This window comes from Sardina pilchardus, chromosome 12 (genome assembly GCF_963854185.1).
Source record: "Sardina pilchardus chromosome 12, fSarPil1.1, whole genome shotgun sequence".
Classification (NCBI taxonomy): domain Eukaryota; kingdom Metazoa; phylum Chordata; class Actinopteri; order Clupeiformes; family Clupeidae; genus Sardina; species Sardina pilchardus.
Genome location: NC_085005.1, coordinates 19,153,707 through 19,178,706, shown reverse-complemented (window position 1 = coordinate 19,178,706; position 25,000 = coordinate 19,153,707). Strand labels below are relative to the sequence as shown.

The following is a 25,000-nucleotide window of genomic DNA, read 5'->3' as shown; positions in this document are numbered from 1 at the left end:
GGAGAAGGGAGAGTGAGGGAGAAAGAAAGAAAGCAACAGAAAGGAAGAGAGAGAGAGAGAGAGAAAGAGAGAGAGAGTGTAGAGCGCTGCCTTTACTCTTAGAGCTCACTGCCTAAAGGCAGAGTGAAGATGATCTCTCTAAGATGCTACTTGCTTTTAAAGGTGCTTTTTTGTTTTTCTGGCACTGTTGAGGAGAGCTACTTCATAACGCAGTGCACTAACCTGCTTAAAAGGCTAAGACACCTGCATAATTCTGTGCATTCACCACATCAGTCATCAGAGAGAGAGAGAGAGAGAGACAGACAGAGGGAGAGAGAGAGAGAGGGAGGGAGAAGGAGAGGCCTTGAGAAGTATTGTCTTTTAATGAATTAAACATCAGGCGTCTGAGTGTTTGACAAGTGTAGTATTTTGGTCCTCGCTCACTTTGTCCTGACTATTTTCATGCCTTTATCTCTTTTTTTACTTACTCCCACTGGACCTGATCAATCTATCTCATTCTGTCATCCTCTCTCTCTCTCTCTCTTGTCTGTCAGTCTGTTACTGCTTTTTAACCCCCCCCCCCCCGCGCGCACACACACACACACACACACTCTACCTCTTTCTCTCTGTCGCTCACTTTTAATTCAGTTCAGCTCTCTCTCTCCTGTCTGTCTTACTGCACTGTTAGCTCCTCACTCATCTCTCTCTCCCTTTCTCTCTCTTTCTCTCTCTCTCTCTCTTTCTCCGTCTCTCTCTCTCTTTGTCTTTCAGCCCTTCTCTATGCCACCATCTTCGGTAACGTGACCACCATCTTTCAGCAGATGTACACCAACACCAACCGCTACCACGAGATGCTGAACAACGTGCGCGACTTCCTCAAGCTCTACCAGGTGCCCAAGGGGCTGAGCGAGCGCGTCATGGACTACATCGTGTCCACCTGGGCCATGTCCAAAGGCATCGACACAGAGAGGGTGCGTGAAAGAGTGGGTCACACACTATTGTTAACCCTGTCATGATCCCGTCCCAGATCTCGAGCTCCAGGTTCACGTGTTCTGTCCCCCCACCCCCCCCCCCCCGTCCCCCCCATGTCTTCAGTTTCCTGACATGTGTTTGTGTGTGTGTTTGTGTGTGTGTGTGTGAGTGTGTATGTGTGTGTGTCATGTAACCCACGTTAGCCACTCCGTGTGTTTCCTCGGTGTGCGCACTTCCTGGTTTCCAGGTTGAGTCCTGCACACTTGTCCTGTTGAGTCCTGCACGCTCACCCACACTATTCAAACCCTGTGATTAAAAACCTTTATTGTTGTAGAAGAGAGAGGCTTCAATACAGTATGTAGGTATGTTAGTATAGAAGGACACAACAAGTAGGACATTTATTTCTAAGTATGAGTATGAGTGGTTAAATGAATGTTTTTATACTGTAATGTATAGCAGTGAGGATGTCTAGTGTAATCTTGTTGCCAAGGAATGATGCTTCATAGCATACAGTATATTTGGTGTAGTGTCAGGGGGTTTGTCATTTGGGTTAGAATTTATGTTGGTCAGTGCAGTGCATTCAATATCATACGTGTGTGTGTGTGTGTGTGTGTGTGTGTGTGTGTGTGTGTGTGTGTGTGTGTGTGTGTGTGTGTGTGTGTGTGAGAGATAGAGAGAGAGAGAGAGAGAGCGAGAAAGGGAGAGAAGAGTGATAGAGCTGGTGAGAGAGGTAAATAAGAGGACAGAGTGGATGTGGAGAAGGAGAGACATGTGAAGAGAGAGACACAGAGAGATACTGTGATGAGGAGGTGTGGGCGTAGCTTATCCTCTCCCACTGTGTTACCACTAAAGGAAGAGGTAGTGAGGGATGTGTGTGTGTGTATGTGTGTGTGTGTGTATGAGTGTGTGTGCGTGCACGTGTGTGTGTGTACAGTATGTGCCTGCAGAGGAGATTGGTAACCTGCCTCTGTAGAATTCCAAAAGACTTCTTCTTCCTCTTCTTCGACACGTCAATCAAACAAGCAATGAGCGACGTGGCCTACTGGTTAGGGCTTCGGGCTTGTAACCAGAGGGTTGCTGGTTCGATCCCCCACCAGTCCACCACGGCTGAAGTGCCCTTGAGCAAGGCACCTAACCCCTCACTGCTCCCCGAGCGCCGCTGGTTGGGCAGGCAGCTCACTGCTCTGGGTTAGTGTGTCATTCACCTCACTGTGTATTCACTGTGTGCTGTGTGTGTTCACTAATTTGGTTAAATTGGGTTAAATGCAGAGAATGAATTTCCCTCACAGGATCAAAAAAGGATACCATACTATAAAATATGGCGCGTATCATACCATTTTGTCAAATTGCTTTAGTCAGTATGCTACCATTGTAATGCCCTCAAATTGAAAAGCTGTTCCTGCTCTGAGCCCAATACAACAAGTGAGATTATATATGTATGCTGTAATTTAGAGTGACATGCTGTAATTAAGAGAAGTACTTTAATTAGGATCCATTAGTCACCTGAATAACCACCTCAGCTATTGCGCCTGATGACTGGACTCTCAATCGACTAGGACCTATGGGATATTCTTCAAACTAGAGTAGGACACACACACACACACACACACACACACACGCATGCATGCACACACGTACACACACACACACACACACACACACACACACACACACACACACACACACACACACACACACACACACAGAGTAACGAAGCACATATACTGTACACACAGAAACTTGTGCACTCATAAATACCCATGCCCTGCAGTAGAGAGAAAGATGCCTAAACATACACAAACAAATACACACATCATGCATACTTTGTGCACATACTCGCACACACGTACACACACACACACACACACACACACACACACACACACACACACACACACACACACACACACAGAGTAACGAAGCACATATACTGTACACACAGAAACTTGTGCACTCATAAATACCCATGCCCTGCAGTAGAGAGAAAGATGCCTAAACATACACAAACAAATACACACATCATGCATACTTTGTGCACATACTCACACACACACACACACACACACACAGAAAACTGCACGTTCTCTCTCTCTCTCTCTCTCCCTCTCTCTCTCTCTCTCGCTCTCTCACACACACACATACACACTAACACACACACACACACACACACCACACACACACACACACACACACACACACACGCACAAACAGCCATGCACCATTTCCCAATTTACGTGAGCAGTTTGGCTCATGATCCCCCTCTCCAATGAAACCTGAGACGTCTTAATTACATTCCTGTGGATTTGGAGCTACTGCACTGTGAGGGCAGAGCAAGTGGGAGCTGCCCTCAGCACCAGCACTGCTGTCGCTAATAGCACCATTAGCATGTGAATGCAGCTATAGTGCACTGCAGCACTTCATTCAAACACATTGTGGAATGATGCTACAGTGCTAAACAGCCCCTTCATGCTCACGTGGTGGGCACTCTAGTGGCTCACTACCATTTCGAGCTCTCTCTCTCTCAAGACATGGGGTGGTGAGCAGAGGAAGGGTGTTCAATTAGATGCGGAAATGTTTGTAACTGAATTCAGGCTTCTTTGAAAGTGATTGGTTTATGTTCAGATAGATAGATAGATAGATACTTTATTGATCCCCAAGGGGAAATTCAAGGTCCTTAAGACACCACACACAACATACAATGTAAGCAGGATGATACAAAGCAAATCAACAAATCAACATGACTACCGTAATTTCTCAACTATTAGCCGCGGCTTATACACTGATTTTGCTCAATTTCTTCAGCTATGATGTTAATACAGGGGGCCAGTTAATATGGTGTTAATATGGTTTTGTTTCTTTTACTGTAACTTGCATAAAACACTGTCAGCAGCTTATACACAATGCGGCTTATATGCGGGAAATTACTGTAAAAGAGCAGTAAAATGCTAAATACTAAAGAAAAAGATGTGCATGAGTGGACTGTGGATTGGTACTGTGATCCAGTATGAGAAGTGTGTCAAGTTGTTAGTGCAAATAAGTCCAACAGTGCAAGGTTAAAGTCTAGAGACCAGCAATACATATGTACAGTAAACATTTTTAGCATAGTAATATAACAGTATTAGTATAGATATATGGACAAACTAGATGCACCGCATAGCGGTACACAATATGACCGCCGCTCAGTTCTGCACATTCTCTCCAAAACGAATTACGCTCGTCAACTTTCCTGTATGGCTGGGATTATACTTGCTGTTAGACCAACCGTAAGCATATGCGCCCGTGTGCGACCTGCTGTGTCCGGTGTACAGACTTGCTGCAGCATTACGCACCCTACTGGAGGTCTTCACTAGGGGGAGAATAGTGACATCAGATGTGGATGTGGCCATGTGCCATTGTTTACTCTCATGATTGCCCCCAGCTTCGATGTCGATAATGCATCCTGCAGTCACCTTTTTTTGTAGTGATCGCCCCCTACTTTCTTATCAGTATTGCATCTCGCGGACGCGTCATGTTCGCTTGCGACGACGTGCACGACCGACGCACCAAACGACCGCAAAATACGCGAGGCAGTCATGATACGAACACGAACGCGTTGTCTACAGCAAGTCTAAACCTGCCTTATCACCGATTTGTGCAATATACTGTATGTATATCTCCTACTCTTGCAGCTCATGTGTATATGAGTGTGTGCATGTGTGAGTTTGCTTGTATAAAGATGTGTGTGTGTCTGTCTGTGTGTGTGAATGTGCATGTGTGCGCATGTGTGTGTGTGTGTGTGTGTGGAATCCGTGGAAGTGTGTTTATCTGTGCGTGTGAATCTGTTGATGTGTGTGTGCGAACTTAGTTACTTTTTAAACTGAGCCCCCTGCCGGCTCAACATAAAAATGCCAATCGGTTTTGCCAATAGCCTACTCACTATATTGGAATTTAACAGTTACGCCATTTTAACAGTAGCGTCAGAACGTATAGAAGACATCACAACCTGCAAAAAGTAATTTCAGGGAGGTATCTAAAAAATACTTTAACCTACTGAGATACTGAAATACAGATGAATAGCCTATGTTTGTTCAATAATGTCTAGTCAGTATACCAAATAAGAGAGGCCTATAGATAGAAACTGTGGTAATAAAATATGAAGATTTTGGTAGTTTGGGCTTTTCGTGTATCCTTCTACTGTAGCCATTTAGCCATCTACTATAGGCCTGAATTATATGCCAATGAAATTACACTTGTTAAACTCACCTCAATAAATATTTTGCAATCATTTAATGGGCAATGCTAAAGTTACTGTTACAAACCAGAGGCAGAGTTGGCGGTCCAACGGCGGTAACCACCAGTGGCCCGCTGGAGTTTTGCTCATCAGTTCTCTGGCTGTCCACCGGCGGCTCAGAAGCGGCTCCAGATAAAGGGCCACCCTTTTGCCGCTTACTACCCACCAGCTTCTAATTGGCCTTATTTATGGCCATAATAATGAAAATGATGCACTAAAATAGCAATAATACATTATAACACTTTCCATTTGCCCTCAATCAGAACAATTTACAAAGTTACCAAATTTACTAAGGTGAAGACAGTGCCTGCTGATGAGAAACCTATAAATGTATTCTGTAATTTAATAATCCAATATAAAAACATTTATCCTCAGCAACTATCACACAGACTCACCACACATAGTATTAGGTTCAATACATTTTGTTTATTTATTTATTTTACTTGCTTTTGTTTATTTATTTTACATGCTCATTTACATGCTTTATTTATTGTACATGCTTAAACAATTTATTACAATTATTTTTAATAATGATATATGTAACACACTCTTCAGATGTAAGGAAAGTAAAGATGCAAAGAAGTTGTGACAGATATTCATGGCTTGTTTCTCCCTTGATATTGGTGCCAGATTAATGAAAATGCAGTTCTACCTTGCTGGGGTGTTACTGGCAGCGTTGTGAGCGAATTTGACAGAGGTGTAGGTCTGATTGGTAAACTCTGTTGAACAGATTAGAAATGAAAAGGCGTATTTAGTGAGATGATTACTGCAATGGCAGGGTTCATACAAAAAAAATTGAGCTGAATTTACTACCTTTTCACTACCATCAACATGTTTTCTACTACAAAAGCAAAAGGTGAAGAGTAATGTAATGCAATACCTTTCCGAAACACAATAACACATTTAAGAACAACGGGGATTTAACAATGGACAAAGCTACTGGCATTTGAACAGGGGTGTGTAGGCTGTCAATAGGCACTGTATTTACCGGCATGGCTGGAGTTGATGAAGCTTGCTGGGTGGTGGTGCTGGCAAAGGTGTAGTGGTCTGACTGGCAAACTCTGTTGAACAGATTGGATATGAAAAGACGTGTTTAGTGAGATGATTACTGCAATGGTATGACACCTGGCACGCTAACTAGCGCCTAAAGTACAAACACTTCTAAAGGATATTTCCACTTAATTTTCAGACAAACCAAGCAAGGGACCACATGTACAGACTCTATAAATACTAACCATGATGTCAGTTTTTTATTCAAATAACTTGAAAGAGATCGTCAGGTATAAATCCACCATGCTAGTGGCCAGTTCATTCATTCACATGCTGTTACATGCTAACTGGCGCCTAGAGTACAAACACTACTAAAGGATATTTCCACTTAACCCTTTCATGCGCAACGTCCACATGCGTGGACAGTAACTTTAACTCTGTTTTCTACTTATTTATCATGTTGATATACACCAATCCACTTCAGGGCAGTTTTAGTAGGTCCTTGGCAATATATTAACAATATGTATCATCTTATATTTGGAATATTGACTGCTTGATGACATCATCAATTCAACATGAGTGACAGTAATGGCCATATGCTGAATGCTCCAGGCATATCTGTAAAAAGCTAGTACTCAAGAAGGCAAAATCATGTAAAAAAAAATATTATGCTGTACAGGAGAGTGTGTTGAACAACTCTATGTTTTCAGAAATTAAATCGGATGTAAAATGGAGTTTGTAGACCCTAAAAAGCAACTGTCCACGTATGTGGACGTTGCGCAACAGAGGAGTTAAATGGCCAAAAATTAGATTTTGTAACTAGGACTTTTTTTTTTTTTTTTTTTTTCAAATATGATTTTAATTGCTTTAAATTACAAAGACACAAACATTTGGTAAACATATTTATAAGTAATGACCTAATTACATGTGGTAATGCCAAGGTGGTATGGTAATATGGGGGTAATAGAGGGTTGGGTGGGTAGTAGAGGGGTGGGTATGAGAGTACTAGAGGTGTGGGTGGATTAGTAGTAGAGGGGTGGGTAGTATGGATGTAGTAGAGGGGTGGTTGGGTAGTGGTGGTAGTAGAAGTGGGTAATATGGGGGTAGTAGAGGGGTGGGTGAGGGTCGGTGAGCAATAATGGGGGTAGTAGAGGGGTTGGGCGGGTAGTATGGAGGTAGTAGAGAGGTGGGTGGGTAGTATGGGGGTAGTAGAGGGCTGGGTGGGTAGTATGGAGGAAGTAGAGGGCCATAGTTTCCACATTTTCTGTCATTACATTTTATCCTTTTTTACCCCTTTGTTGCGCACTGTCCACATACGTGGACAATAACATAACTTCTATATAAAAGCATATTTTTAAAAAATTCCAACTGATTTTCAATATTGGGCTCATATAGAGTACTAAAATCAATACTAAAAAAATCTAGACACTTTTTTTCATAATGCGTGCATGAAAGGGTTAATTTTCAGACAAACCAAGCTAGGGACCACATGTACAGACTCTATAAATACTAACCATGAGGTCCGGTTTTTAATTAAATTACTTGAAAGAGATCGTCAGGTATAAATGCACCATGCCAGTTCATTAATTCAGATGCTGTTACATGCTAACTAGCGCCTAAAGTAAACACTTCTAAAGGATATTTCCACTTAATTTTCGGGCAAACCAAGCTAGGGACCACATGTACAGACTCTATAAATACATTTTGGAAACAGGTGTTGGCTAGAATTACGCTTTACATACAGTTTTTAAAATGAAAATAGTAGAGATATAGAGAAGAGATGTTTTACTTACCTAGTCCTAAGCCTGCTACTGGTGGTTTGAGTACTGACATTGTAGGCTATTCGCATCTGCTTGGATGAGTTTGCTTGATTATGTTTCTAAACGTAAAGACATTTAACAACTTCTTTATCAGTCAGACGGTTACACAGTTACGTGCAAGAACAACAAGTCACGTAAGAGATGAAATCGTTTAGCTTACTGCAACATGAGAAATCAAGTAGTGTGAAACTAGCGACAGTAAAGAAAATTCCAATATGGCCGCCATTCGGAACTGAGAAATCGAGAAATCACAACTCCATCTTCTTCGTTTGTCTTCTTCTCTCTGGTCTGATCTATCATTCACTGAGCAGCGCCAGCGCCACACACCAGTGGCAGCAGGCTGCAGTGTTTGAACGTGGTTGCATTAGTTCTGCTTTTGACGTTCTCATATAAAATCGTAATAAATACATAATTGTTTTATTTGGTAAGCACAGGGTAGCCACGGGGGTGCCAGTGACACAGCTACATGGGGCCATGGGGCCATTCTAGGCTTCAGTGTAGAGCAGCTACGTTGAGGGACCATTCACTAAATGCACACATAAATACATTTATTATAGCCCCCCATGGATGAAAGTCCCCAAAACTTGGCATACTCCCAGAGGGTGTCAGGTTAATCATACACATGAAATTTGGTGCAGTTCATAGCATCTCATCTGAAGATAGGGGCAATTAAAGCAATATTACATTACATTTTCAATTTTTACCATGGGGGTGCAAATCACAAATGACTGGTTATAAGCTAAGTTGATCCGAGCTCTTGAGACCAACATACCATAAAAAATTTGTCATCCTCGGTGCCACGGTTCAGGTAGTTATGTAGGAAAAACTGCAATTTTTGGGCTTCGGGCGGGGCCAGCGCGGGGGGGGAGTGACCCCCGGGGACGAAACGAAATTTTTCCGTAAAAGTCTACTGGGGCTACATGCCCACCAAGTTTCATGTGCCCCGGTGTTACGGTGTCCCGGGAATCGTTGACCAAAAATTCAGAACCGATGACGGAAAAAAAAAAAAAAAAAACTTTGACAACAACTATATGACCGCTTCGCTAGCTATGCTAGCGGCGGTCATAATAAGATAAACATAACATAATGGTATTAGGCAAATGCTTTTGTCCAAAGTGAAGTATGAATTATATTGATACATTCTGAAATCTAATTATGAATCTTTAGGAAAGCTTAACATTCACATTTTTGGTGCACTTGGTACAACAGTGTACAACAGTATCTCTATGTTGTCATTCGGAAGCTCAGCCATACTCATTACTATCATGTCATTCACAACGTGAAGGCTATAATTAAGGATATACCTTCACCAGTAATTATAATGTAGTCTAGATGATCTTTGTTCAGTCTGTTTGATGCTACATGCTTTACTTCAAATGCCCAGCACAATGTTGCTGAGTCACACTGAGAGCCATTTAGTATTTTTCTCAGGACAGGATTCTTCTCAAGGCTATAACAGCGTCAAGTTCCCGTCATCAGTAATTATCATGACGGCGCTCAAGATCTTTCATAGCCTGTGAACTGCCAGAGACATTTGAGACATTTGATATTTGATGGTTTCACAGCTGAGCATGCTCTATATGATGTTAACCCTTAGATGCATAGGCTACCAATACCTACACTCTTCCATGAGTGGGGTCAAAAATGACCCCAATTAGAATGCATGCGTTTTTTGCTTTAAACTCAAATAATGTCTTTCATTTTGGTTAAAGATGATGATTTTTATTACATATTTGTCAAAGAAATTATTATTTCATGTTGGACATATGATGTATCACTTTTTATTAACATTTTATTACAAAACAGCTTTTAGAAAGGCAAAAAAGGTAAACATCCTAAAATGATCTCAACATAGGTGAATAGGGTAAAATTTTTAACTTAGAGATATCGTCATGAAACTTTACCAGTTGAATACTCACATAAATAGGAGAAAAAAACGTATTGCAAGTTTTCTGTATTTATGTTTAAATATGCTAATTAGGTCATGTCTAATTAAATATGCGCTCATTTGCATATATGTTTTGATGCGAAGAATCTGACCATTGGAAAAAGCCAGGTGGAAAATAGTTTTTTTGTAGTGTTAATATATCAAATAAAAAAATATTTACAGAGGTGATTATGAATATCTTCTTTTGTTATCCAGTAAATCAGAAAATACTGCCAATTGGCTTAAAAAATGAATTTTCGCCCTATTTTTAGGCATAAAAAGTCATACAAATCAGGCCAAGAACGCTATATCAACAAATCCCTCTGTAAATATCGCTTGGTGAATTCTGCTTCACAATGATAGGAAGAGTGGACATCGAAGGATCAAAAAGCGACGTCGCTATGGACGCTTGGCCGCCACATTATATGATGATACTTAGATTTATGTTGTTGTGTAAAAATAGCCTTCAGGATGGTGAGACTGCTGACATGAGATGTGATAATCAACAGTAAATGTATACCTTACTGCCACACTTGATAAAAATCAAAAGATCCTAGGGTTAAGTTTTGAAATTCCATAGAAAATGCTTGGGGTCATTTTTGACCCCACCTATGCAGATCGGTGGTATTGATACAAAACATGAAATTACTTTAAAAATATGATAATTAGACACAAATCCAAATGGCCTCATGTCAAAGACAACCTATTTGAGGAATACATGGAAGGTTAAATGAAAAAAATGTAAAATTAAGAAGATACTGCAAGAAAACAACCTCTGGGGTCATTTTTGACCCCACTTATGCATCTAAGGGTTAAGAGACTGCCATCTCAGCTAATTACAAGGTATGTTAATGTCATCCATGTTCTAATGAACTACTGTCTGACTACTGTCAGAGATGTGTTTGTCTCACACAATAATTCATAGTATCTAGAGCATTCTGTTTAGGGGCATATTTCTCAAAGGCTATATACCAACTGACCAGCCGCCATCAATAAAGGATAATTTTGCACACCTTTTCTCTGAGGTTGCAGTGAATAGATGTCTAGATAGATAGATAGATAGATAGATACTTTATTGATCCCCAAGGGGAAATTCAAGAGGAATAGTCCGCAATTTAAGCCTGTGCATTTTTTTTGTCAGTTTCAACTAGTTACATCTCATGGTCCTCTGTTGTCAAAACTCTCTGGTGTGCATACAAAGGCCTGCCTGCCACTAAAAGGGAAGAAAAGTAACTTTAACTGAGGAGTAAGCAATCTCAGTTAAAGCCGATCAACAAGTAGTTTCAGGAGCACAGGAAGGGAGTTGTGTGCCATAACTGGCTCTTGAGCTTAATATCAATAAATAGTCACTAAATATTGTGGACTCTAACTAAAAACCCTGTTCCTATCTTCATAATGTACTGTTGATACTCATAAATCATTCCATGCAGAATCCTTGAGTCAGATCCTGCAGGCCATCACCAGAGCTTTGGACCATTACTGCTCTGCAAGACTAAGGAGCTGATTCAACTAATTATCTAAAAAAAAGGAACTGATTCAGCGGTTCAATGTGCCCAAGTACGAGGACGCGGATTTGTGGAAGCCAGGTGCTTTCGGGAGAGAGAGAGAGAGAGAGAGAGAGAGAGAGAGAGAGAGAGAGAGAGAGAATCATGGTCTCTATGGGGCTGTATGAGTAAAGCGTGCCCGCTCAAACTATACTTTATACTGTGAGAATAGATCGCACCAGAACCACAGCTAAAGGGCTTAAAATGAGACAACATTTTGGAAAAGAAAAGTTTGAGTCATGTGGTGCGTTTTATTTTCTAAGCATAGAGAAGAAGTGAGTTTGGACTGCACCAAATTCTATCGCGGCACACTAGACTTTCCATTTGTATAGTCATTGTACAGTTAGAGTTTTTCCTGCAGAACTGCCCGTATACAAACTACATTTGCACGGAATGCATCACGTATGTAGTCTATACTTGTTACGTGATGAATACAAAGAATTATGTACAATTCCTCAAGCACCTCTATATGAGCCTGGGCTTAACTGGCCTCAAGAAATCCAGCTCTTCAAAATGGATTGTTTTCATATCTTATTTGTGGATTCATAAGCAAATCAAAGGTGCACTTATTTTCCCTGCTGCAGTGTGTGCATTTTCATATTGTTTTTAATGGAAGGAAAATAGTCTGCACACACTCACTCGCTCACAATTTATACGGCCACTTACACCGGTAAGAGAATGAAGGAAAAATGGAATGAAATATTCATGCATGCTGGCAAATTGACATTTGCAAATACCAGCAGAGTCTGAATGGCTGCGCTTATCCTATTTATTTTCCCCGCATGGTGTCGTAATGAGAAGGCATCAAAGAATGCCTCCCTGCCTGCCTGTCCCAACCTCAGCCCCCTCCGCAGTGGTCATGTTTATTTAATTTGGTGTGGCACTCCACTCAGCGTAAGAAAAGAACACACACACAAGCAGGTCCGACCACACTGACACACACGCGCACGCACACACACACACACACACACACACACACACACACACACACACACGCAACCATGCACGGCATGCACACATAGAGGATGCTTGCGGAATGGAATATTTTTATACTGTAGTTACTGTAGCCTCGGAGTACAAGGTCAAGGTCGAACTGGACTTCATAAAGTGCCTTGAGACGTCTTCATGTGATGGCGCTTCATAAATAAAATGGAATTGAATTGAATGGAAGGACGTGAGGTCAGTTGTGACACACTGCTAATCCCTATGGAGAGAATGGAAGGATATTGGGATGCAGGGACAGGGGGTGAGAGATATAACTTATATACAAATATAACTTATCTTACAGTTATATTTTTGAGGTACTGTATTTGACTGATGTTTCTTGCTCAAGTGAGTAATCAATAGACAGAAATGAAATTTAAGAAATGAATGTCCTTTTCCCCCGCCACGGCTTGGCTCGGTCCCTCATTCTCGCCCTGTGTCCTCCTGTCCCCGTCCCTGTCCCTTTCCGTAGGTGCTGTCCATATGTCCCAAAGACATGCGTGCGGACATCTGCGTCCACCTCAACCGGCAGGTGTTCAACGAGCACCCGGCCTTCCGTCTGGCCAGCGACGGCTGCCTGCGCTCGCTGGCCGTGGAGTTCCAGACCACGCACTGCGCTCCCGGCGACCTCATCTTCCACGCCGGCGAGAGCGTGGACACCCTCTGCTTCGTAGTGTCCGGCTCGCTGGAGGTCATCCAGGACGACGAGGTCATCGCCATCCTCGGTAAGATCCTTTCGGATTTCTTCTTCGAACTTCCTCGTGGAGCGTTGACAGTGTTCAGTTGCTTTTGCTCGTGTCCTTGCCTTCAGTGCTCAGGACGTGTAATGCTCAGTTAAGGGACCTGCTACACTCGTCATGATCTGATGGAGGCCCCAGGCCGAAACATCACCGCTTAATAAATGCTTTGATATGGAGCCGGAGTGCGTGGTGCTTTTCTCTCTCTGAACAATTCACCAGTGGCCAGCACTTCACAAAAGAAACTCTGATGTGTGTATATGCGTACCTTCTAACACTCGCCAAGTAAGACTTTTTTTGGACCCTTAGTCATGACTGACATAGCAGCATCATAATCATGATATGACACTTGTCCAATTTCTCTCTCAAAGGTGAACTATGCATGCTTTTTTAAGCTTAGTTTGCCTTTACTGATCAGCTTCGGAGTCATTGGAATGGTTATTTGACTTATTTTGGGTTAAGTGATGGCTGTCTCGCTTCCCCCTAGCGCCTGTAAGTGGAAAAAACACACTTGCAAGTTGCAAACAGAAAGTCTCCAGCCTCGCGATCATGCTCATGAAAAGGCAGAGTCGTTTTATGCTTGTAGGCCTACATGTAAACACATTGGGCTTGTAAACACATAAATGATTCATGTGTGCGGACACCCTACAGAGGACAGGACAGAAGAGCGGCGAGTGGGGAGAGAAGAGCTGCGCTCGTACTGGAGCTCAACTTTGTTTTCGCTGGCTAGGCTCGGAACAGTGCTATAAGGTTAGAGTCAGCTGTAGGTGCTGTAGTCACATTTCACATGCTTCAGAAAAGCTTGTAGGCCTACAAGTGTAAAACGAGTGAAACAGTGAAAACAGTGAAGCAAAATCACCAAATCTGCATAGTTCCTATTTAACATCTCTGATTCAGCACTCTGTTGTATCAGCACTCTGAGTAGCTGTCAAGAGAACTCTCATAGTGTTCAGACAACAGGCATGTGTGACTACAGTGTGTGGCATCATGCCATCTAAGAATGTAAAGGCTCTTTTGACAGTCGCCAGCCAGCAGTCGATCACAAGACTTCTATATCAATACACAATGGCTTATCTGGCACCTGTCATAGTGGCATCGGTGACACATCCTATGCATTTTCATGCAAGGTTTCACTGGTTGTTTTCACTCCTCCCTAAAGAGTAACACCACATACTATTATTGTGCTTGAAATAAATTCACCAGAAACACACCAGAACTGACCTTTCGACTGTGACATTGTCACAGCACGGCTAAAGGAAGCCCAAACACGGGTCTGTGTGTCGTATCCCAATTTCCGCTGCGTGCTGCGGCGGGTACGGAGCGAGGAGGCCAGCGCATCACCCACAGGCATCCCTGCCCTTTGCTCAAACTGTGCTGTCAGCATGGCACGCGGGGAGGGGAGGAGTGGCCCGAATCATCTCCCAATTTAGCACACCAAGGGGGCTACCGCTTATTACAAAGCCAGCCTCATTGCAAAAGCCCTGCTTTAAAATGTGTGTGTGGTGGCCGGCCAGATTCACAGAGGCTCCATTGGTTGTGACCCACTTTTGGCCTATGTCCGGTGCAAACTGGCCCAGCGCCAAATCAAGGGTAAATTGGAGCTATATTATGGCCAAATTAAGGCTAAATTGGGGCTAAATTGGGACCAAATTGGCTATATTAGGACCAAATCAGGGCTGTATTAGGGCAAAATCAAGAATTAATTGTGCTTCGATTTCTGGGGCCATCTTGTGAGAGTGTTTTGGTGTCTTGGTTGTGTCATGTCCCCCACATGCTGTTGTGTGTGGTTTCCCAGGGATATGCAAGGATAGTTCATTCTAGTCCAACACTGGACCTGAGCACAAATGGCTATCAGATTTCAATATTCGAACAAATCATGTTTGCGCTTTTCGCGAAAGCCACATTTGTCAACACTGACTGTTCACACTGGGGATTAAGGAGAGAGCAGAGAGTCTAGATCACTGGGGCTACTATTGATTTGATCCTGCTCTATGTGATTTTAGGATGTAGTGCAAGAAAATTGACTATGCCATTAAATGGTGTCTTGTGCTGCCTTGATAAGTTACCTTTTCCTGTATGCACATTTAATACTATTCTAACCCCTTGGCATGAATAGAAAAAAAAAGCATTTCTTGGAACATATTCTCCTCTCTTTTCACATCAGTGACTCAGAAGTAAACAGCACAAATGCCACATTTCACAAGCCCAAACACTTAGCGGCACTGATTTCACAGTCCACAGAGGTCATCAACAAGCCCGCACCAGCTCGGCAAGTGTGCCCCACGTGAAATAGCACTGAGCCCCGTTGCATTACATCTGATTAGACGCCATCGCGAACGGATTTTTATTCCTCGTTCATTTAATGGCCTATCAGATCGGATGTGTTTTTGCCTTTACGATTATGAAGAGGGATCAAATGGGAGTGCGGAGAGCTAATTGGCCCCAAGGCATTGACTTGAACTCCAAAGCAAGACCCTGCAGAGACTCTAATGACGGACCTCATCAAAGGACCGTGGTGGGCACCCCAACGTCCGCCAGGTTAAGCACCACGTCCAAAGTACTAAGTCTTTTTTTGTGGGAACACACACACACACACACACACACACACACACACACACACACACACACACACAGCAGCAGATTGCTGTGTGTGATGTCTGAACTTTTAATAAGCAGTTCAGTTCAAACCAACACACATTGCGTGTGTTTGTTTAAACGCGCTGTTTGAATAACACCATTTCGTATGCTGTTCTACTCTGCAACCCAAAGACAAAGGTAGCTTTCTTCCTGTGAGCTCTTTTGCTTACAAATGGTGGTACACACCATCTAAGGGCTATACCAGTGGTGAAGCCATGATTGGTTCTCCTCTAGAAATCCTTGGACAACTGGACTCGACAACTTGAATTAAATGTATTAAACTTACTGTGTTAGAACATCCTTTCCTTACCAAATATCGAAATAAGGCTCTGTAGGTGTTTGGTTATTGTTGTGAAAAGTGCCTCAATATTTGTTCATGTCTGATTTATTTTAAGGAGAATAGTGCTTGTTGTCTTCCATGGAGAATTAAAATGCTGAAAAAGAACAAAACAACACTATAAAGAAAGTACGCAGTAATAATGAAAACTTATTACAGTACATGCTTTTGCAGTTACAGGACTAGTTTTATTGTTGAGAACAAAAACTTTCACTATTCTTTCGAATATGCTTTGACATTCTTCACCCCCCGGAGTTAGAGTTAGACTCTGTGGTTGGTTGGGCTGTTATAAAGCAGAACCATATTTGTTTTCTGTGTCCAAGTGTAATGATTTTGTTAGGGATGCATTTGGGTTATACATCCATCGGTTTGTGTATTTGGAACAGCCAGTTCCCATTAAAGCCCTTTCTCAGTTGGAGAAAGGGCTTCTTTGACTAAAGTACTCACAGACGTGAGGCCATCGATTGTTCCGGGAAGTGGGAGTTTTTGGTTTCGCTGCATCGGACCACTTAAGTGCTTTAATGCCTGTTGTTGTGACCTGCGCTAACTTTGTTGACTTGAGTACCTGAGTTTGTTTGTGTTGTTTTCCCGGCTCAAGGAAAAGGTGACGTGTTCGGGGACGTGTTCTGGAAGGAGAGCAACCTGGCGCACTCGTGCGCTAACGTGCGGGCGCTGACGTACTGCGACCTGCACGTCATCAGGAGGGAGGCCCTGCTCAAGGTGCTGGAGTTCTACACGGCATTCGCCAACACCTTCTCGCGGAACCTCATTCTCACCTGCAACCTTCGGAAACGGGTAAGGGCCGGGCTCAGTTTAGTTAAACACACACGCTGTCTCTACTTTGAGCCAGGTGGTCCTGACACACGCACACACACACACACAGTGTGCAGCATACTGTAAATAGACACAAAAATAGATATTTTTAAACACATTTAATAGGTTTCATGGTTGTTTGATTTTGACCATAGGTTATTTGGTTGTTTGATTCTGAAATCAACCTTTTTTTTTCAAAGTGTACGTAGACGTTGGGCTTTTTATCTATCCTCCCTTCCTTCCTCGGTCCTCGTTCCCACTGATCGAGATAACGAATGATGGGGCGGCAACAATGAGATAGTCTGTCCAGTGTTCTTTATACATCAGTGTGAACGAGCCTGGAGGACCGAGCATTGAGGATCGAGGAGAGAGGTTGAGAAGGGGCCCATGATGGCAGCACTATTCACATATGTTATGATTTGGCAAAGGTAGCTAAGATCAGGTCCCTTTCCACAGGTGTATTAATCAAGCAATTGATAGCAATTGCATTGATAATCAAGGTCTTTGATTTTATACACCTGTGGAAAGGGACATGATGAAACCCGTTGTGTCCTTACGTTGACCCCTTGACCTCACCTGGCCCCGCCAGGAGCACGTCGGGTCCGAAATAAGCGAGGTAGTGTAGCGGAGCGGAGGCAGCAGAGGAGTGGATGTTGTGGGTTTGTGTTTCTGTCAGGGTCGTGTTTAGCGCGGCTCTTTGGGCTTGTAAACACATCAATGATTCATGTGTGCGGACACCCTACAGAGGACAGGACAGAAGAGCGGCGAGTGGGGAGAGAAGAGCTGCGCTCGTACTGGAGCTCAACTTTGTTTTCGCTGGCTAGGCTCAAACGGAACGGTGCTATAAGGTTAGAGTCAGCAGGTGCTGTAGTCACATTTCACACGCCTCAGAAAAGCTCCTGGTTAGCTGGCGAGAGAGCAGAGGAGGGAGTTTTTGATGTGTTTCTGTAGCTGCGGTTGTCGCTGTTTCCTTTCTGACAAGACAGATTGTAACCCAAGGAATGGATTTCAGTACTTAGGTAGCCTGCACCCCAGTTTCCTTCACCAAGTAACTATATACAGTTAAGGAGAAAATTATTCATACCCCTGGCAAATTGATTTAATGTCTCTTGACCAATATGTTTGTTCTGGCTGAAATTACATTGTCACATGACAAAAAAGACAAAAGACAATTTAGGAGAAACATGGAATGAAAAAAGAAACATGGAATATAATAAACCATTTTCAGCTTTTTTTTTTAAAACAATTTTATGAAAAATGTATTTCCAAAATTGTTCATACCTTTTTTAAATAATCAATGGAAATATTGTTCTCTGTTAACCATTTCTTGCTTTGGATCATTGTGCATTGTGTGGTTTAATGTCTAATGCCACCTATCGGGACAAGTCTCTCAGCACAGCGCCTGATCTTTTCCTCCAGAAATCGTAATGTAGCCCTTGCTTTTGTGTTACCATTTACTTTGAGAACGTCACCAGGTCCCATCGTCTGAAAAACACCCAAAACCATGCCCATGAAATGCAGAATAGCCCACCATGAGAGATACAGATACACACTATAGGAACACTATGAAACATAATGCAGAACCCACCACTCAGATACACACTATAAAATACACTGTAAAAACACTTTGCTTTCATTGCAGAATATTGCACATTTGAGGTGTATATGTAAGGGGTAAGAGCCGCTGTGGTGTTCCGATATACAGATTTTATGGACAAGGGAGAGGCAAAGATCCCGACGACGACGCGTAGCGGAATTCTGTACATAAGGACACCTTGGCGGCTATTATTGCCCTTATCTCCTATTTACCAGTCATGAACACGGACATAGGCCTACAGTTCCGTTTAAAAATAAGCCAACTTATTATGTTTGTTGACTGAGATACCACTGTGTAGTTAGCTTGGTTAAAGTTGATTCCATTGATGTGAAGCCTACTTCATTGTTGAACCATTTTTTTGCTGTGGTTATTATAGTTCCCATTCCAAAGAGTGTATGGAATGGTGATTAAACTGATGGTGATCTACTTCATAGGTGTTCTGATATACAGAATTAAAAGCCCATCTAACAGCCATTATACAGTATCTATAGGGCTCGGGATCGTGACTTTGCAGGCAGCCATATTGGCACCCTCACTCCTTAGTTTACTATGGATTACTATGGATTTACTCCCGGCTGTTAGTGTGTTCCTGTTACTTAGTTTTTGCCTTCTTGGTCGTATGTTGCTGTGTAGTGAGGTTTAATAGCGCAACCCACGATCGCAAGAGGGCAAGAATCGCTAATACTATACATTTTCTGCTTCTTGTCTTCTGCATCTGAACAAATGGATTATTAATGGATTATTACGTTCGGTGCGCTACCAACATGGCGGCAATATTCCTAGAATGCAACGCGTTCCTTTCCACGTGTGTATGAAATCAAGCACCTACATTATGAGTGCAGACGGCGCTTGATTAATGCACCTGTGGAAAAGGACCTGATGAAACCCATGATTAGTATTCTGATGTTGATCTGGATACTCATTGGCTTAACTCGCAGTAAACAAAAAGAAGTAAAGTAAAAAAGTACAGTAACAATTGTTAACAGAAAACAGTGAAACTTAGTTTCTAACTTGATAGCTCTTTCCATGAGTCAACTGTGGACCCTCTATGGATTCACTCTACAGATTCTCACTCCGTACTAGGAGTCTCTATTGAGCCTTAGTCAATCATGGAGCCTTATTGTAGTTTAGGACTCCAACCGTGAAGGTACAGTAGCTCCGTCTATGAGTCAGCTATGGGCTTGTATTCTAGTTTGGGTCGTAGCAGTGTTATACAGCCAGGGACTCTGTCTCCATCGGTGTTGTGGAGACTGCTTTCAAGGAAAGCCTCTGCAGGGAATGGGGGAACAATCTTTGAGAAATACTAAAGTGCAGCAAGCCGCATAATATGAGATGGAGAAGCTGGTGGTCGTTAGGCTTACCCAGTACAGATGGGAGCTATACAGTTTCTCCACAGTTGTAAAAAATATATTCTTGCCAACAGCACACTGCATTGGCACAGTATGTGGAGGAAAAAAAGCCCATTAAGAATGTGCATGGCAGCTTAGATGTATTACTTCGCGAAACAATATATGCAATGGTGGAATACAAAAAAGCAAAGGTTTTGCAACAGAGCAAATGATCATTTATTTCAAGCTACAGAAACATCATGTCTGCCCAGAACACATGAGCGTTAGATAGCGTCACCATTTTTATGCTGAATATTTTTACTTGTACTGTACTGGTATAATTACCCTATTCATAGAAAAGATAAATGTTTTGCAATATAATACTGTTTGATTTATAATATGTCGGAACTGAGGAACAGTGTTTGCTTTAGTTCAATCATCATTCCAGCACTGGGCATACGTATGCAAATCAGATAGAGGGTGGTATTTGAGCTTTACAACAAGGTCTGTACGGAGCGATCTTTTGCTAGGTGGGTAAAATCCGAGGAAAGTAAATACTGTGGGAAAAAAAGGGTTGGTGCTGCTGAAAACATAATGTATTCAACTGAAAAACACTGAAGAAAACGATGGAAGAAATCTTACATTAAAAGGACACAAAGAGACAAACACTTCAGGCTTAGTCCATTGTCAATGTTTCCCTTCCTTCCTGTTTGAATGTTATGCAGAACTATAGATACCTTCCCATCAATTTCTATTGCAACAGCATCCTCGATGTGCTAAAGTTTTGGGTGGATGTTTGTTGTCGTAGGTGTTTCCGAAGGTCACCGTCTTCTTATGTGTGTGTGTGTGTGTGTGTGTGTGTGTGTTGGTGCTTAATTCAGTCAGAAAATGCAGCACATCATTTTAATCTTGTGGCTTTTATATGGAAAGCCACCCTGACTGAGTCATGAGCAGTGCAGAGCAGAGCAGATTCATTTGTAGGTGTCACATTCACTTTCACCCACAACCCCATCTCTACAATCCCCCAACACACACATACACACACACAAGTGCCGAAGGGGAGTGTGTTTGTGTGTGTGTGTGTGTGTGTGTGTGTGTGTGTGTGCACGCGTGTGCGTTCGTGCGTGCGTTCGTGCGTGCGTTTGTGCTTGCATTTGTGTTCAGGGTGTGGAGGTGGGGGAGATCTGGGACTCTAACGCCTAGGCTCCTAATCCATCTGAAAAGGCCAATACATTTTTCATCAACACACAACACACCCGCAAAACAAAAAAAACCCCCAGCAAAAACGAAAAAGGCGCGCAAGTTGGCAGGATTTCTCTCACCCTCCCGCCCCACACAATTACTCATTCATGAGGTGCTCGGCCCAGTCCAGCTCCCACCACGCCGACGCCTCTGGACCACAGAGGAGGGTAGCGGTAAGGAGGCGAACAAACGCGCTGACCCGGAATATTCCGCTTGTGTCGGCCATTGGCTAACCCCCCCGAAGGGCACGTCACACACACTCTCGAGGTGATTAAGTCGTTTATGTCACATCCAGAGCATCGTCTCAGAGATTTACTGTATGTCCAAAAATGCAGCTGAGTTATTAGTTATGCCGAGGTGATTTCATAGAACTGTATCTGAAATGAAGCGGGAGCTATTAAAGCTATGTCGAGATGAGCACAACCAAAAAGCCGTTTAAAGGTATGATTTATGTCTCTCGACTCAACGCTGTTTATCACAGAGATGTAATATATGGAGATGGAGAGACACAATCATCAGAAGAGGAAAATAAACCACCTTTTTTAAAACCACCTGCTGTCAGAACATGATAAGTTCCTGTCAAAGGCGGTGATGTGGGATTAATGAATAAACCGAATGGCAATTCAGTGGAGACCAGGCGCGCTTATATGAGTTGACCCCCCCCAACACTGAGCTCGCTGATTTTGCCTTCATTAGTTCCACCTCCTGCTTGAGAAATTACACTGCTAATTAGCAAACCCAGATGGCTGACAGGAGATAGTGAGGAAAAGCATGTTTTTTGCTGTCTGAACATACGAAGCCCAGCTTTGAAAATAAGTTTCACAAGGTCCAGGTGCTAGCATGGTACACAGAGGCACGGAGACTACACGCCACAAATCACCTTCTGACTCAGGATTAGCCAGGGGAATACAATATGTTTTTTAAAAAAAATCATTACAGCTTTTGTTATTGTTTACTACTCTTACTGGCTCACGTGTCATGGATAGATTTAGTAAGGGCCAAAGAACAGCATTCGGCCGGTGTTTGAGCTGATGTGTGGGGACTGGTCAGTACTATACTGTAGCTGGTGGGTGTTTGAGCTGATGTGTGGGGACTGGTCAGTCAGTAGCTGGTGGGTGTTTGAGCTGATGTGTGGGGACTGGTCAGTACTATACTGTAGCTGGTGGGTGTTTGAGCTGATGTGTGGGGACTGGTCAGTCAGTAGCTGATGTGTGGGGACTGGTCAGTACTGTAGCTGGTGGGTTTTTGAGCTGATGTGTGGGGACTGGTCAGTACTGTAGCTGGTGGGTTTTTGAGCTGATGTGTGGGTACTGGTCAGTACTGTAGCTGGTGGGTGTTTGAGCTGATGTGTGGGGACTGGTCAGTACTGTAGCTGGTGGGCGTTTGAGCTGATGTGTGGGGACTGGTCAGTACTGTACTGTAGCTGGTGGGTGTTTGAGCTGATGTGTGGGGACTGGTCAGTACTGTAGCTGGTGGGTGTTTGAGCTGATGTGTGGGGACTGGTCAGTACTGTAGCTGGTGGGTGTTTGAGCTGATGTGTGGGGACTGGTCAGTACTGTAGCTGGTCAGTGTTTGAGCTGATGTGGATACTGAAGCTGGTCGCTGGTCTATGCATGTTGGTGTCGGTGGTGGTGATGATGGAGAGAGGATGTCCTTTGAGTGTCGTAAGCTGGGGGTGTGGGGTGGGGGTGCTGGGTTGATGGCTGGGGGTGCTGGGTTGATGGCTGGGGGTGTGAGGTGCTGGGTTGATGGCTGGGGGTGTGGGTGGGGGTGCTGGGTTGATGGCTGGGGGTGGGGGTGCTGGGTTGATCACTGGGGGTGTGAGGTGGGGGTGCGGGGTTGATGGCTGGTGATCCAGAGTCATGGAGCAGAAATGGTCTCCTGGAGCGAGAGCCTTGAATAAGGCATGAATCAGAGCAGCAGGCGGTTGCTGCTTCACACACACACACACACACACACACACACACACACACACACACACACACACACACACACACACACACATACACACATTTGTACTCATATACATGTGCTCTCTCTTTCTCTCTCTCTCTACATACACACACACACACACACACACACACACACACACACACACACACACACACACACACACATACACACACATACACACATTTGTACTCATATACATGTGCTCTCTCTTTCTCTCTCTCTACACACACACACACACACACACACACACACACACACACACACACACACACTCACACACACTCATTTACAGTTGTACACCCTATACCCAACTGGACACTCTGATCCATCAAGAGACAATGAGCGAGTGATCACAGCCATCCATCAGCTCTGTCAGAGGTTCCCCTTCCTTCCCTTCCCTCACCGCTGGGTGTTTTGGTTAAAGCGCAAAAGTGAAAAACCTTTCTCCACGCATCCCCTCCTTTCACACTCTACCATCTGGGTCACACTGGACCAGGGCTCTGAGGGCAGGCGGGCAGACAGGTGGGAAGACAGACAGACAGACAGACAGACAGGTGGGCAGACAGGTGGGCAGACAGACAGACAGACAGACAGACAGACAGACAGACAGACAGACAGGCAGACAGGCAGACAGACAGATAGACAGACAGACAGGCAGACAGACAGAAGCTCAATGGCGGTCCACTAAACGCCAGCTAAAGGAACGGTCGTCCCAGACAACCTCTCAGCTCAGAGGTCCACTCATCTGTGGCTCACTCACAGAAGGAGAAGGGCTTGCTTGTTTGTTTGTCTGTGTGTGTTTACTTGTTTGGTCAAGGGGATTTTTCATTTCATTTAATTGTTCAACAACACTTTTACATATCGAAGTTGAATCTCAACAGATGATCTGTTAAGTGTCTGTGGACAGACTATCCAAGTATCATTCATTTGTTCATTTGAGCATACAGTATATTCCTGCATTCTTTCATTCAGGATTCTCCTACAACTTCCATAACTGTCATTCATTTGCTCTAGCAGTGCATTCACTGCAATTGAGTATTATTCATTTTAGCTTCGAGAAACAGCCTGACTTTTGCATGTCCATCTGTTCCATGTGCTGTAAATCTGTTGTGGACAGACTTCGCAACAAGACATCACATCCCCCTGCGTTTGTTAAATTATCATACGGCTCCTTGGAGCGCCGCAGAAAGTTCAGCTGAATTAAATGGGCCATCCTAATTTTTGCAGGTCTAGACATGTTGTTGCACATCAGGGTCCTGTTCATCAGGATTTATTTTCCGACACTGACTGGTGAACTATATTATCGCTTTAGACCATGTTGATTTTTTGTTTTTTATGTAATTTTTTATTAGTCTCTGTTGAAGATCTGACTGATTGAAGCAAGTCAATTGGTTTCACCATGGAGCAAGCAGTGTTGCGCTTTTCTTTTCTCTTTCTCTGAAATTTCAGTAAAAGACTACAGGGCCCAGGAGAGTGCTAAAGACAAACTGTAGCTCCTCAGAGCGTGTGAATTCATGATAATAGAGTGTTAAGTCAATGAGTTGAAGTATTCAGACCCGTGTTGTTTGCAGAAGCTTTGGAAATAAAGTTCCGTTTTTGTCACGTGTTGCCTCACTGGGATTGGCTCTCTCCTGTGCCACTTTGTCCTTTTGAGTCTTGAGTGTGTGCCTGATCTGGTGTGTTCATTCCTAACGTCCCCGATACCAGCCTTTAGATCCAGGGCCTCACGGATCAGAGGATATCTACAGCGTCCCTCCACTCTCTCCGTTTTTCTCTCTTTCTCTCACTCTTTCTCTCCCTTTCTCTCTCTCTCTCTCTCTCTCTCTCTCTCTCTCTCTCCTCTCTGTGAGTGTCTCTGCCCGCGACTCTG

The 25,000-nt window shown here is 43.4% G+C and overlaps 1 protein-coding gene across 1 annotated transcript in view; it reads left to right on the top strand.

Annotated features, from left to right (window-relative positions):
* kcnh5a (potassium voltage-gated channel, subfamily H (eag-related), member 5a) overlaps positions 1-25,000 on the top strand; it is a 109,408-nt gene that overhangs the window by 67,001 nt on the left and 17,407 nt on the right. Inside the window, exons 9-11 of the mRNA XM_062550265.1 lie at positions 751-950; positions 12,959-13,211; positions 16,796-16,992. Of these exons, the coding sequence (XP_062406249.1) occupies positions 751-950; positions 12,959-13,211; positions 16,796-16,992 (650 nt within the window). The remainder of the gene's footprint in view (positions 1-750; positions 951-12,958; positions 13,212-16,795; positions 16,993-25,000) is intronic.